The sequence below is a fragment of the Xiphophorus hellerii genome, chromosome 3 (assembly GCF_003331165.1).
Source record: "Xiphophorus hellerii strain 12219 chromosome 3, Xiphophorus_hellerii-4.1, whole genome shotgun sequence".
In the NCBI taxonomy this organism is placed as follows: Eukaryota; Metazoa; Chordata; class Actinopteri; order Cyprinodontiformes; family Poeciliidae; genus Xiphophorus; species Xiphophorus hellerii.
The window spans coordinates 14,545,626-14,560,303 of NC_045674.1; the positions used below are offsets into that span (position 1 = coordinate 14,545,626).

The window sequence follows — 14,678 nt, forward strand, 5'->3', positions numbered from 1 at the left end:
AAAGACAGATGTGCTTGTCTTTTTATTAGTTGTATGAAAATATCTGGTTTCAACTGTAACTAATGTTTTCCAAATTTAGGCTTTTCAGTCAGATGTTTTATTGCACTTTACTACAAAAATCTTCAGTTTGAGTATCAGGCACTTTCAAAGACTTTACTCACAAATCAAGTATTTTCCAAATGTTGAAAATGCCTGACGGTAATTTAAAGGTTTTCAAGGATTTCAAGTGAACATCTGAACCCTGAAACAGAGAATATAGACTTCAAGATTTAGCATTCTGCATAAACTTAGAGTCATGCCTCACTTTGCTTACATACAGCCAGATGTTTGTGAAACCTTTTGAAGTTGTGTTGCTTATTAGTTTCCTAAAGGCTTCCTGAAGTTCTCTCACAGATTTTTTTGTTTTGTTTTGGTCTCAAAGCTCTTTAAAAAGCTAAAGAATCGTCTGTGACGTCCATATTTTATTCTCTGAAACAAATCAACGTACCTCTGTGAGATGCAGCACTTCTGCTTCCAGTGTTTGTATTTTCTTCTCGCCATCTTTCGACTGTGCAATCACTTCATCTTTGGATAACTTGGTCTCATCTAGCTCGCGAAGAATCTCCTTCATTTGCCCCTGAGTTGAACACAAATGCCGATTTAGACTCGCATATGTTGACTTGTACAGAGGTTTTGATTAGCGTATGGATGGATTTCCACCTGCAGTCTTCGAAGCTGCTTGACAGAATCCTCTTTGCCACGGCTGGCTGCCTCTAGTTGCGCCTCGGCTTCTTGCAGCTCCGCCTCAAGCTGCTTCTTGGCCGCTACGGCCTGCGAGCGCTGAGTCCGTTCCTCTTCCAAGTGGATCTCCAGCTCTTTCACCTGGTTGCAGAAAAGTTAGAGAAAATGAATACAGGGATAAAAAGCCATGCCAGAGCTCTCCTCCCTCCTCCTCCATACCTGCTTGCTGAGCGCTCTCCTCTTCTCTTCTCCCTTCTCCTCGTTGTTGCTTATCTCTCTTTCAAACTGAGCCTTGAGTGCCTGCAGGTTGACCTCCAGCCTCAGTCTCAAGTTCTCCGCCTCGCTCAGCTCCTCCTCCAGCTCCTGTGTCTGAGTGCGTAGGTTCTGAACTTCTGTTTCCAAACTCCTCTTGCTGCGCTCCAGTTCGTGAACCTACAGCCAGGTAAAAAAGCTCCGTAAGTCACTGAGAGCGATACTGATAGATACCCTGAACAAAGTGAACATGCGGTGGATTCCTACATTTTTGCCGACGTCATCCTGCTGGTTAACGAGTTGCTCCATTTCCAGACGGAGCTGCTTATTGGCTCTCTCCAGCTCGTCTCGCTGGTCCTGCACTTCCTACATGTGGAAAACCAGAGCAACAACCAATAGAATCACACATTACAAAAATACCGCTTTCTGCAAAAGTATTTGTGGTTTTAGGTTGTTGTTTTTTTTTTTGTCTTAATGATGCTGTTTGTTCTCTAATGTTCTTGATATTGAGAATATATTACAGAAATATTGACTTTATTTACTGTGACTCCTGAAGGTAACTTGTTGCACTAGATTTTATTTAAGGGAGCTTAATAAAAATGCTCATCAAAGTTTTCAGATTTATATTTTCAAAAGAAAAAATTGGAAACCATGTGTCATTGCTCTTCTACTTCATAATTAGGTAGTATTTTGTTTTGTTTTGTCACTTAAAATCATAAAAACACAGAGAACTTTGTGGTTTTCATGAACTAGTTTACCTGCAGGGATCGAGACAGGAAGAGACATTTCGTTTCCTTCTCCCGGCTGTCTGCTTCTGCTCTGTCCCTCTCTTCTGCAAGACGAGCGCTCACTCCTTTCTCCTCTGCCAGGCACTGATAGGGGAATGGAAGCAAGGTTACTGACATGGCAATACGTCAAATAAATATGACCTTTGTTTACATTTTGAAGCCTGTGTCATTTCACTCACCTGGTCAAATTTCTTCTGCCTCTTTTCGAGGGCTGTGCAGTTCTGCCTCTCTCTCTGCAGGGCGATGGTCATGTCCTCCAGTTCCTCCCTCAGACGCTCCCTCTGCCTCTCGACTCGCTCCTTCTCCTCCTCCTTCTGTCGCTCCTTTTGGAAGGCGCTGTCCAGCTCTCTCTGGAGCTTCCTGCGCGTCTCCTCTCCAACTTCCACGGCAGTGCTCACTTCCTCAGACTGCTTACGGAGCTCTGCAAGCTGCACAACAAACGTAGAGATCAGCACAACAAATGTAACAGATCGTGTAAAGAGCAAACCAGAAAAATAAAAACCTTTCTAAATAAATCAAATCTGTTCTTCTATTGCTTTTCAAACCATGCCAGTAATTTTACAGCATTTTTCTGACACAAAATGACATTTTTTGAGCCTCAAAGATGAAAACGCTTTACTATACATCAGAAGGTTTTGATAAACAATTTGATTTTAATAGGAATTGGTATTTGCAATACGAATAAAAACAAAATCTACATCCACTGGCAGATTATTTCACTTATAACAAATTTTTTTCCCATATTATAAGTGAAATAATCTGCCAGTGAACTAGAATTTTCTCAGCAGTATTAAGGGATTTTTGACTATAAACAAGCTCATATATCCTTCTGAAAAATTACCATTAAGTTGGTTTTGTGTTATTTCAAGTGTCCTAAGTTATTTGCACTAGAAACGACACCAAAAATACTTGGTAAGATTTTGTATTTTTGCAGTGTGACATTTTATCAAAGCCTGTGTGAGCGACTGTTTTACCTGCTGGCTGTGTGTTTGTATCTGACGGCTCAACTCTTTGGCTCTTTCTTCTTCTTCCTCCAGTCTTTCCATCAGTCCGTTCCTCTCCTCCTCCAGAGTTCGCACCCTGGAGGCCAGAGCCATCTTCTGACGGGTCTCATCTTGGAGCAACTCCTGAAGAAAAGTTGAACACAATATAAGTGAGAACTTTTTCACTTCAAAATAATGTATATCTCTGGCAATTAAAAATAGATTTCTACTCTAAAAGTATCTGTGAAATGATCTTTACCTTTACATCATGCAGCTGACTCTCCAGACTGGAGACTTCTTTAGCGAGCCGGAGAGATTTGGAGTCAGAGGAAGATAAATTGCCGGACAAGCCTTCGATCTCACACTGAAAAAGACACGGTTGGCTTTTAATGTGGATTTACGAACATCTAACACCCAAAAAGTGTTTGGACAGAGTGGAGACATTAGATGAACACATATAGCATCAGTGTTGGGTGTGTTACTGCACCTGCAGCTTGTGCATGCGCTCCTCCCTGTCCTCGCGCTCCCTGTCGGCCTGAGCCAGGCGAGCGTTGAGCTCCTGCAGCTGACCATCGGCCCTCTTCCGGCCTCGCTCGCTCTCCGAGCGGCTCGTCTGGAGGTTCTTGATTTCCTCGGTCAAATTCTGCCGCTCCTCCTCCAGGACAGCTTTGGCCTTCTCCAGGGACTGGCGAGCCTGAAGGCGACGCCACAACAGGCAACAATCAGAGGCGGGTAGAGAAGCCAAAGATTGTACTCAAGTAAGAGAAGCACTGCTTCAACATATTTTTACTCAATTAAAGTGAAAAGTAACTGTCCAAGAAATTGCTGAAGAGTAAAAAATCTTTTGTGACGTACTGAGTCAATATTTAAAAATTACATCATCAGATGGATAAAAATCTAAAGTTATGTGGAAATTTTGGTATTTTAAAGACCAAGATGAAAATGATTCATATAAATAATATAATTACAAAATAACTAAATCAGGCAATAGAAACATTTTTCAAATTCAATTTCTTTCAATTTAAAACTTACGAAACTTTAACAAAAACTGCAGGTCTGTGTCTGGTGAATTTCTGGATAAGACAGTGGGTAGTGTATCCAGAAATTTTACTCAAGTAAGAGCAGAGATACTTCATAATAAAATGACTCAAGCGAAAGTAAAAAGTAAGCATAGTAAAAATACTCTTAAAAGTACATTTTTAATAAAAGTTATAGTACTCAAATAAATGTAACTAGTTACTACCCATCTCTGGTAACTGCATGTTTACATATGGTTATGTTGGTATGTGTGTGTTTCCTGTACCCTCTTGCTGTTGTCCAGTTGCTCCTGCAGGTTGTCTATGGCTGCGCTGTGTTTGATCCTGAGCTCCGAGAGCTGGGCCTCGTGGCGGCGCGTCTCCTCTTCAACACATCGCTGCAGCTCGCTTAGCTCCGCCTCCCGCCGAGATCTGTGGACGAGTAGGATTGTTGACAATAGCCAGTAGCAGTTTACTTGTGCAAAAAATCTTGAAATTTTCCTTTTTAAGCCTCTAAATATGGAAAAACAGAAAATATTTCCTCTTTTCTTTCCTCTGCACATGAATGTGTATATGCCAATCTACTGCACGCCTGTTGCGTCTACGGATTTTTGCATTTTGCGTGTATTTCTTGTGCGTGCTACGACAGCAAGGAAGCAGGCAGCGGTGGAGAGATCCTCACTTCCAGCCAAACATAGCTTAATTCTCAAGCTGCATAAAAATGGTCCTTCGCTTTTCCTGACATTATTAAGTACAAACTGAAGAAAGTGACTTTGGAGTCTCTTAATTTTAAGTCTGGATACAGTGCTGCTGACATGTGAAGGTTTTGGGTTGGGTAATAGCCACAGTGGCAAATGCCTTGGAAGAAGATATCCCCTTGTAGCACCTTACTAAAAACAGGGTTCGTATGCTTTTGCTGCAGAAAAATTCAAGAACTTTTCACAAATTTTTAAGGTATGTTTTCAAACTTTTTCAGCACCACACATTGGAGATAAAAACAATTCAAATTAACTGAAAAATACATTTTGAATTGACATATTATATTATATTATATTATATTATATTATATTACTGTTATTAATGTGATGGTATTCAACAATCTACAACAGAGATAAGGTAAACTAAAATGTAACAAAATTTTAGGTCTCATTAATTAATTTATGTGATTTTAATTGACCTAAAACATGGGAAGTTTCGTCTGATTTAACTTCAGACAATGAGGAATAAATGTGTATGTGTCTTTTTAATGAGTGTGTGAAAGTATCAGATTTTACCTGTAAATACCAATTTCCAAATTTAGGCTTTTTTTTTTGTTTTTAAGGATTTTTTCTGGCTCTAGTTGCCTTTATTTTTCAGTAGATTGACAGGAAGATGGGCTGTGAGAGAAGGGAGGAGACGTGGCAAAGGTCAACAGCCGGGGACTTGAACCTGTCACCAAACCCATCACAGAGGTCTCTGTACATGGATTACGCACTCTACCGCCTACGCCACAACTGCATCCCCAAATTTAGGCTTTTAATCTAACATGAGATTGCACTTTATTACCAATCTGTGTAGTTTGAATATCAGTAACTTTCAATGAATTTATACAGAAATCAAGCACTTTACAAACACCTAAATGAATTTCAAGCATTTTCAAGGACAAACCCTGTGAAATATTTTCAAAACACAATTTACCAGATGCTAAACTAACTAAATTTGTATTCAGAGGTTCCAGTGTTTTCCTGCCTGTTTTTACCTGAGCTCTTGCTGTGTAGCTGTGGTGTCCAGTGTGTCCTCCAGCTCAGTTCTCAGAGCTTCCAGCTCCTCTCCCAGGTCTCTCCTCTGTTTCTCTGCTCTTTCCCTCATCCCTCGTTCATTTTCCACTTCCTCCTTTAGCTCAGACACTTGCGACAAGGCCTCCCTCAGAGATCTCTGAGCTTCAGCACGGCGTGCTCCTTCTTCCTCCAACCTGACAGAGAATTAATAGAAAATGAAAATTATTCAAAATTTCTCACAGGATGTTTGTAATTATTATTATGCTGAGTCTCACCGGCCCTGCAGGGTGGTGATCTCCTTCTCCTTCTGAGCCAGAGTTCCTCTGAGCTCGGCGGTCAGCATGCCCAGGTCCGACAGCTGCTCCTGGGCCTCCAACGAGTCGCTCTCCATCCTCCTCTTCCACTTCTCCTGCTCTAGCCGGCCCTGCTCCTCACGTTTTAGACGTTCTGCAAAGAGACGGGGCACAAAGCAAGATCAACTTTTGAATCACTAAGCAATTGATTGAGTATTAACCTCCAAATGGTACCAACAATAACAAGGCTGATATAAAATATTTCTGCTCTGGAACAGCAGAATTCAAAATATGCTTGAACATACAGCAACAAGTCTTCTTTTATACTTGAAGGAGCAATGGGTATGGATGATGATATCTACCTTCAAGATCAGCAATGACGGCCTCCTGCTTGTTCTTGAGTTTGTTAAGGCTTTTAGACTTCTCCTCCTCCTCAGTGAGTTGGTCAGTCACTTCACTCAAATGTTCCTCCAGCAGCTTTTTCTCCTGCTCAGACACAATCAGGAAAAATGTTATGAAAAAAAATACGCAACACTTCTTGAAAGAATGTGCAAGTTTAAAGGTTTTTATGGTCTAAATACTTTTTCCTTTAAACATTTTCTCTTGAGATCCATTTTGAGAAAACACAACTATCTACATATAAGCACATGTAACTATTACAGATATTACAATTTATTTTTACTAATTACATCAGAAAAGTGACCTATTAAGCTTTCTCAAACAGGTTAGAATAGAACAATTGGCTATACAAAACATGCATTTTTTTGTGCAAAATAATTCTTAGATAATGAGATTTTAGTCTGGTCAATTCTGCCCATATTGAACTGTTTTTGTTCCTTTTGTCACATAAATTCAAATAAGCTGTTGATGGCCATGCCCTCCTAACTCAGGGTTTACACTCACACATGGCTGCAAACAGATGTGCAATTATACAACCTTACATCTTTGAAAAGCAGAAGTGGTGCTTCCGGTACAACCAACAAGAATGCAGGATGGTAAGTTAACAACAAAACTCATTTTACAGCTCAAGCCATTAAAACCAGCTGACCAAACGTGCTGGAGCTTGGGTTGCTAGGTAATGGGCCAGTGTGATTCAACAATTGGGAGGATTTTGAAACAGCTCATTCTCCAGATATCAAAATCCTTAACTTATTGCCAAAAACGACTGGATGGCTTTTTTAGGCGCTCTTCTGTTTTTAGAAGCTATTGAAACCCAAATGGAAGTATAAAAATGTGCAAAATGTCAATTTTGCACAATAGGTCCCCTTTAAAGTTTTTATTAACTTATTGTTTAAGTTGAGACGGACATCTTAAATGTGCTAAGTTCATAACCTCTAGTGTAATGTGAAAGCTGACCTTGCTGAGTCGGTCTCTCTGCTCCACGGCAGTCAGGAGGTCTGCCTCCAGACTCTTCACTTTGGTCTCCAAGGTAACCTTCTCCAGCAGGAGGCGCTGTCTGGCACTTTCCTCCTCCTCTAGCTGCTCCTCCAGGTCCTGAACAAACACCAAGTCTATGTAATCATCCTGTCCAGCATCCACTGATTGTTTCTTCAAAGGTTTGTAATTGCACGTCTATTACCTGTACATTCTGCTGCATTCTCTTCTTCTCGTTGGCCAGCTGCGCTCCCCTCTCCTCCTCCTCCACCAGCCGGCTCTCCATTTCACTCAGAACCTCCTCCAGCTCCTGTTTCCGGCTGGCTAACCTGGCCCGCATCTCCTCCGCCTCTGCAAAAAGCTCTGCCTCTGCCTGCAGCTGGTCGGCCAGCACCGCCTTTTCCTCTATCAGCTAGAGGAGTGGGAGTATGAGTGATGAGTGAGGAGTGAGTCACAGTGGAAAGTAAAGTTTCAGAACAGAAGAGAAACAAAGAGGAGGTCTGTTTGTACCTGAGTGTGCTTCCTGTCCAGCTCAGTGTAATCCTGCTCCACTCGGGTGAGGTTCTCCTTGGCCTTGTGGAGCTCCGACTCTCTGGCCTGGATCTCCTCATCTTGTCGGGTCACCTGCAGTAATGGCTTCACCTGGTGGCCACAAAACACAAACCACAACTTGAGTCAAACTCCAGATTTTTGACAGTACTTCCCATTACTGTATTTTTATAATTACAGTACCCTTCCATCGATCCACCCTTCCCACCCTTCCATCGATCATCTATTAACATTTTGCATGTGACATGAGAATGTGGACATCAAAACAAACCATGTGTGCTCCCATAAAGCTTCTTCAAAAACAGACCTAATATTGCTTTCATTTAGTTAATTTCACTGTAAAAATGATCATAGGGTGCTGTACGGTTGGTTGCACAAACAGACAAAGATGCAATCCAAACCTGTCATTTTATCATAAACTTTTTGCAGAAGAAAAGAAGGTAATCTACAGCAGAAGTCCTCAGTGTATTTGTGGATTTACAGCAAACATTTTTTACAAGGTAAAAAATTTAACATTCAAATAAGCAGGTTTAGTAAGATGCAGTGAAATATGGCATTATCTAATAACAATCAGAGTAAAAGGCGGTGTGTTCTGAATGCCTTGTGTCAGAACTGTGATCTGTGTGCACCTTTGTAAACAGCCGCCACCACTGCCAGTTCCTGAGTTTAAGGTACGCGGCACAGTTCCTCTGCATCACCCTCACAGCGCTCAGCTGCTGCTGCTTCTTCATAAAGGCCCTGAAACAAAAACAAACAGCTAGAGTCAGCCACAAAACTCATCATAGAGAGGCTGCCCTCATCCATCAGTCCAGAGATGCAGCATAAATCACACTATTAGACGTTTAAAATGCCCATTAGTCAACAGCTGACTAAATGTTTTGGCCTGTGCTCCACCACGCCTCCTGACAAATATTTACTTAATGTTGACGTGTTAATCTCACATTTACGAGAAAAAGCTGATTGTAGTCAGGTGAAAAGTTAATCAAGCGAGATTTTTACAGGTTTTTACACGCAAACTCTATGTGGAAAATCCCCAGGCGGGATTTGAACCCACAACGTTCTTGCTGCAACGCAACAGACCACATTCAGGTTCTGACAAACAGAAACCTGACTTAATTATTTCCCAGGTTTGGTGAGGCGCTCCAGTTTGGGGAAAGCACATTAAATCAGCTTTATATTCACACATGAAACTAGATTAACTGAATTTTTTTTTTTTTTTGAAGACTGAATATGGATTTTTTTCACCAATTCTTTGAGTTTCCATATTTCATGCCCAAGGACGCCATCTTGTTTGAAAAGTGTTTTAATAACTTCTTTTTGTTTGGATTTTGAATTCAGGTCAACTCTACATTAAAATATAATGGTCAGTTGTTTTTTTTGTTGTTTTCTTTAAATTCATAAAGTTACAAGAATACACTCGTAGTAATATGAGGATAAAGTCATATGACAGTAAAGCAAAAATAATATGAGAATAAACTGTTAACATTACAAGAATAAAGTGTTAATATTAGGAGAATGAAATCGAAATTTTAGGTGATCAAAAAAAAGCAAAATAATTTAATAATCTGATTTTTTATCTCATTAAAACAATTTTTTTTCTGGTCATTTTGAGATGCTTTTCTGGTGGTAGACTATATCCTCATAATTAAGCAACAATTCTCATAGCCTGGCCCTAATACTATGTCATACAACTCACAGAAGGGATTACTGAAACAAAAGCCACTTTTAGAAAATATTTATTCTTTAGAAAAGTCGGGCAAAAAAATTGGAAATCGGATCTGATGTGAAAAAATCTGAGATTTAACTTTCAAGCCATTTCACCCAGCCGTATGTGAAATTAATGACTATATTCTGTAATATTAATATATCCAGTAAACTGTCTGTGGCATATAGTATGGTAAAAAATAAAATAAATCAACATCCACAAGGAATCAAAGTCATCATTTAAGGGACCAGTTTGGTTGTGTTGTGAGTAATTTCTTTTAGTTTTGCACACAAGATTAAATATTTTTTAGCCAAATCAGATTCATTAATCATCTTAAAATCTCTCTCTTCTTTTTGTACAGCTTGGTAAAGCCTTACTTGCGAGCTAGAAACCCTCTGGAGGCGCTCTGGAAGCGTATGATGGTGTCTGTGATCTTCAGGTCTCTCTCCTCCTCCAGGTGAGCCAGGACTCCGGCTCTGAAGAAGACTTTACTCTGCCCCACCCTGTACAGATTGGGATCCAGCTCCAAAGCATTGATCTGAATGATAACAGCAGTCATCAGTCAGCTTGTCCCACATTTCCCTGTGAGGTTCTGGTGTGTAAAATGTCTCTTACCATCAGCTCTGATGCCTGTTTGCCGTCCATGAAGGTGCGAGGGATAGCGTTGGGAGTAAGAATCTCGTATCTGGAGACAAATGTGAAAATGTTTGTCCAAGAGAAACAATGACGATGAGAGAGAGGAAGAGTGACAGATGGCAATGAAATGCTTTTAATTTGTTGATTAAAAACGTATGGAGCACAGAGTTATAAATCCACACCTCTGTCTGAACTCCTGGAATGGGATGCGGTTGGGGAAACCCTGTCTGCAGATACGGATTCCTTCCAGAACGCCGTTACACCTCAGCTGGTCCAAAACGAGGTGCGGTGCCAGTTTACCAGCCTGCGGAGACATAAGGCAGGAAGAAGAAAAGTCAGATATTTTTCCTTGCTCTCATCTTTTGTCTGCCTGGTCTGGAGCTGGAGGTCTCACCCTCTTCTCGTGGTTGGGGATAATACACCGCAGGAAGTTGGGGTTGGTGTTCCTGAGCGTGGCCATCAGCTTGGTCAGGGACTCTTTGTAGAGCTGACCAACGGTCCGAAACATCCCCTTCTTCGTCTTCAGCCCAGCGGCTCCAAACGGAACGGATCCGCTGCTCTCTCCTGTTGACACCTGGTCCAGACCCACAATCCTGTCGACTGGATGTGAGCAGAAAGCCGAGTCTCAGTTTTCCAGAAATTAGCTGCCGCAATCCAGTTCCATTGACATTTACTGGCACAATTCATAATGTTGGATTTTTATCAGTGAACCAATGACCAAAAATTAAGAATTAGATTTTATAAAATTTTCAGAATGCGTTTATGTTGCTGTTATAAACTATTAATTTACATTAAAGCTTTTTACACATTTTTAGCAAGAGGACGCAAACAGGCTTGGAAGGCGCTGTAAACGTTTCATAACACACATTAGTGTAACAAAGCCAGGACAGGCTGCTGTTGACACAAATAGTGAAATTCTGTGGATTTGTAGCTGAAATCGATCCAAAGCCAGTATCAACAGCAGTTGGTGAAAGACACACAGACATTAATACAGCCTGTCAAGCTTAACCTGTTAGCTTTGGACTTGTTCAGACAGGCATGGCACGTCTGCTTAAAAGTGATTTATTCTGGTTTTGACCTGACTGTGAAAGTCTCCACAGGCAACAATGAGGAATGTAGAAACTCTTAATACTTAGCAACTAATTAGTGTCTTTTTGTTAATTATTAAACATACCCAGTAATTTAGGAAAGAATCAGATTTTTTCACAAATCTAAAAAAAAAAAAAAAAAATCATCATCTTGGTCCAGATTGAAAGAGAAATCATTTAATCTGGAGCAGAAAGTATTCTCTGTACTATCAGATACAATAACAGCAAAACTATTTCATACTGATCTAAACTTTCCAAACAAACAAAATACCAACAATCAGACCAATAAAACATTTCAATTAGTGATTCTCAGGATCCCTAAGTGAATTAATTAAAAAAACGAAAACAACATGCCATAAATGGACAATAATCATGAAATGTATTTACTTGTTATTTATTTAAGGGTTAAAAGTAGAAATTTAGAGAACCACTGATTTAAATGTGAAAACGGGGAAAGAAAATCAGATCTATTTGCAACACGACGTCTCGCCAGAGTAAATTCAGGTTTTTGCTGTCTGAATGTGAAAACAATGAAAGCATCACTTTTGCCTTCAGCCTAATGGTAAATTAATTTAATAAAAGCTACGAGTTGTAGACATATTGTCACTCTTCTACTTCCACAGGCAGGAGAACAAACGTCAGTACAAACGCAAAGGCGTCATCCCACAATCACAGCAAAGATACTAAAAGCCAAATGCTAGATTTACAGCTCTAAAAAAATGTACACATTGTTGTTAAATATCCAGATTTTTGAGAAATTTTTACAAACTTCTTCCACCTCTAATGAAACATTTTTCCTGCCCAATTCAACTGAAAACTCCACAAATCAATGAGTGGGAAATCGAATGGTTAAATGTTCACACCTTTAAACGGTTTTAATTTCACGTTCAGTCTTCACGAGTTCAGACCTGCCACTAATTAAAGTGAATCGAATGAACTTGAACTAAAGTTCAGACTTCTTTGTCAAATTTACCTACTTAATCCAGGGGAATAAAAGGGGGAGGTTGCCAATGATTAAATCAATTTCTTTGTAAAACGGTCAGGAGATTTATAAACATTTAAAATTATTGACACCCACGACAGTTAGGTGCTAGATAATCTTTTCATTTCACTAATATTTCCTTTATTGACTTGATCTGATAGAGATCTGTTAAAGGAGCTAAAGATTAGGATGATAGAAAGAAAACCTTCCAACCTCAAATCCTCAAAATACTAGCATAAACCTGCAAAAACCAGCTGTTATAACAAGGGGTTTAATCGATGTAATGCAACCAAAGATTTTTACAATTATTATTGAAAAGGGTGCAAATATTTTTTGAGACATTATTTTCTAATGGAATGTTAAGAAAAGCAGATAAGTTATTCTTTTAAGTGGTATAAAATTTTTTATATCTATTAAAAGGTTATGCGTACTTAAGAAAACACTTCACTGCAGCTTTTGTACTTTTTAAAATTTTCCTTCTAACAGGCTTATCTTCATTTCAGTTGGAGTGTGCAGGATATATGCCCCAACAAAGGTAGAAAAAAATGAAAATGGTTTAATACTGACAAACATCTTAAGACTCAAAAACCTGGAACGAATCAGGGGTGTGTACATTCTTGAAAGCCACTGCACACACACACACTAGCTAAACTAATATTGACAAGAAAAAGACGGGGAAAAAAATCGATAAACCTTACACCACACTCACAAACTGGGCAGCCAGAAAACGACACAAACTGGGGGAGAAGAGGTAAAAATAAAACCTACTGTCGGAGCCATTAGTCTGTAGAGTGGCATAGGAGTCAAAGAAGTACACACGAGGAAGAGTTTGAATATCTGATGCAGGAAGCAGGACAGCATTGGAGGCGAAACCAGAAGGATGGGAAGAAGTGAGCACCAAAGTAGCGCAGAGGGAACAGAAGAGGAGGAAACGGCCGAAGAGCAAACAGGTAGAGGACGAGAAGGAGAAGGAGCACAAGAGGAAACACAAAAAGAGTAAAGAGAAGTGGAGTAAAGTTAATACATTGTTCACCAGAAAAATAATTGAAACGTGATTGGCTGACTGGCGATGAAAGTATTTTTCTGTTATTGTATTACAAAAAGAATTACAGAAATCCACAATCTCAAAGCTCTATACAGTGTTTAGTCTCACCCTCCTTCCAGAGTTCAGACACAAAATGATCCGACGACTGATGAAGAAGAGACGCCACATTGTCGTTCAAAGGATCCATGTTCTTTATTAACCAATCATTTGCCTTGTAGTCCACCTGCAGATCAGGACGCCACACGGTGGCAGAACAAGTGTGAAGGAGCAGAAATGAAGATATAAAATATGGACAAGAAAAAAGAATATATACCTTTCCTGCATAGTGAATTATGGAGAAGTCAGCTTCTCCACGTGGCTGCTTTGATTTGTAGAACTTTGAATGGTTGCCTTGTTCAGAACAGAGCTTTTCCACAAATGTGCGGTCCGTTGCCCGGGGAAACCAGCACTCTTCATCCAGCAGTGCCAGAACGCCAGGTGGGTGAGCCTGACAAATTAAAGCATAAATAAGATAATCTTGCTTAACTTTATCTGGAAACATACATCATTTGCAGCAACAAAAAAGAGCAATAAATATAACCTATAAGGTGGCACATCTACAAAACACTAAAATATAAATTATTACAATTCAGTAATGTAGTGAAACTACAGACAGCTCTAATACTTTACAAAGCCAACAATAAAACAATCACCGGAAAATATTCAAAAATTGTTTCAGACTAAGGAGCAAATTTATAAGTTAAGGGGAAAATCACAGTTTAAAATATGCAAATTCAGAACTCCTAGAAATAAATTTTGTGTTAGTAAGTGAAGTCAAACTGGAATAATTTGAATATTGAACTTAGACAAGACTGTTCAAAGTATTATATAAACATATGATTATCACTGGATAAAATATATAAGATTAATATTACTCAATTATTGTTGGTGTTTTTGTTATTGACGCTAGTCTTGGTTTTAGGTAAAATTTAAAGAAACGACTGTTCATCTGGTGTAATTAAAATTAAATAGATGGAATATTGATAGGCTAAGTATTAAATATGGGTTTACTCAAATTGTGGGATCAGTAGATCCCACAAGGAAATTAAATTTTGTAACTAATGAATTCAAAATTGTTCAAAGAGTTGTTGATAACTTTATGCTTCGTGCTGCAAGTATTTTTCGTAAAAACAAATATAATTTGGGGTGTGCTACGCACTGGTCTCTCAATGAGGTCAATGCAGGGCTGCAGGTCGAGGCCGAAGTCAATGAAGTTCCACTCGATGCCCTCTCTCTGGTACTCCTCCTGCTCCAGGATGAACATGGTGTGGTTGAAGAGCTGCTGCAGCTTCTCGTTGGTGTAGTTGATGCAAAGCTGCTCAAAGGAGTTCAGCTGCATAGGAAACAAAACAAGGATTCATGAGATATCATTCAAAACCTGTCCATCATAGTATAATTATAACAAAAATGGTTGCTTGTAATCCTCCCATCTACAATCAGAATCAATGCTA

General features: G+C 39.6%; 1 protein-coding gene across 6 annotated transcripts in view; it reads right to left on the reverse strand.

Annotated features, from left to right (window-relative positions):
- Window positions 1-14,678, reverse strand: part of myh14 (myosin, heavy chain 14, non-muscle) — a 39,781-nt gene that overhangs the window by 8,230 nt on the left and 16,873 nt on the right. For 5 of the 6 annotated variants that reach the window (XM_032557307.1, XM_032557298.1, XM_032557291.1 and 2 more), the window contains 25 exons: window positions 14,387-14,560; window positions 13,502-13,675; window positions 13,297-13,411; window positions 12,912-12,980; window positions 10,468-10,673; window positions 10,256-10,377; window positions 10,053-10,122; window positions 9,815-9,975; window positions 8,362-8,470; window positions 7,694-7,825; window positions 7,389-7,595; window positions 7,166-7,303; window positions 6,172-6,295; window positions 5,792-5,963; window positions 5,498-5,710; window positions 4,047-4,191; window positions 3,231-3,437; window positions 3,003-3,107; window positions 2,735-2,887; window positions 1,940-2,188; window positions 1,731-1,844; window positions 1,240-1,338; window positions 940-1,152; window positions 700-861; window positions 488-616 (listed from right to left, as the gene is read on the reverse strand). In XM_032557307.1, the coding sequence (XP_032413198.1) occupies window positions 488-616; window positions 700-861; window positions 940-1,152; window positions 1,240-1,338; window positions 1,731-1,844; window positions 1,940-2,188; window positions 2,735-2,887; window positions 3,003-3,107; window positions 3,231-3,437; window positions 4,047-4,191; window positions 5,498-5,710; window positions 5,792-5,963; window positions 6,172-6,295; window positions 7,166-7,303; window positions 7,389-7,595; window positions 7,694-7,825; window positions 8,362-8,470; window positions 9,815-9,975; window positions 10,053-10,122; window positions 10,256-10,377; window positions 10,468-10,673; window positions 12,912-12,980; window positions 13,297-13,411; window positions 13,502-13,675; window positions 14,387-14,560 (3,762 nt within the window). The remainder of the gene's footprint in view (window positions 1-487; window positions 617-699; window positions 862-939; window positions 1,153-1,239; window positions 1,339-1,730; window positions 1,845-1,939; window positions 2,189-2,734; window positions 2,888-3,002; window positions 3,108-3,230; window positions 3,438-4,046; window positions 4,192-5,497; window positions 5,711-5,791; window positions 5,964-6,171; window positions 6,296-7,165; window positions 7,304-7,388; window positions 7,596-7,693; window positions 7,826-8,361; window positions 8,471-9,814; window positions 9,976-10,052; window positions 10,123-10,255; window positions 10,378-10,467; window positions 10,674-12,911; window positions 12,981-13,296; window positions 13,412-13,501; window positions 13,676-14,386; window positions 14,561-14,678) is intronic. The other variant, XM_032557312.1, reaches the window with a different exon arrangement.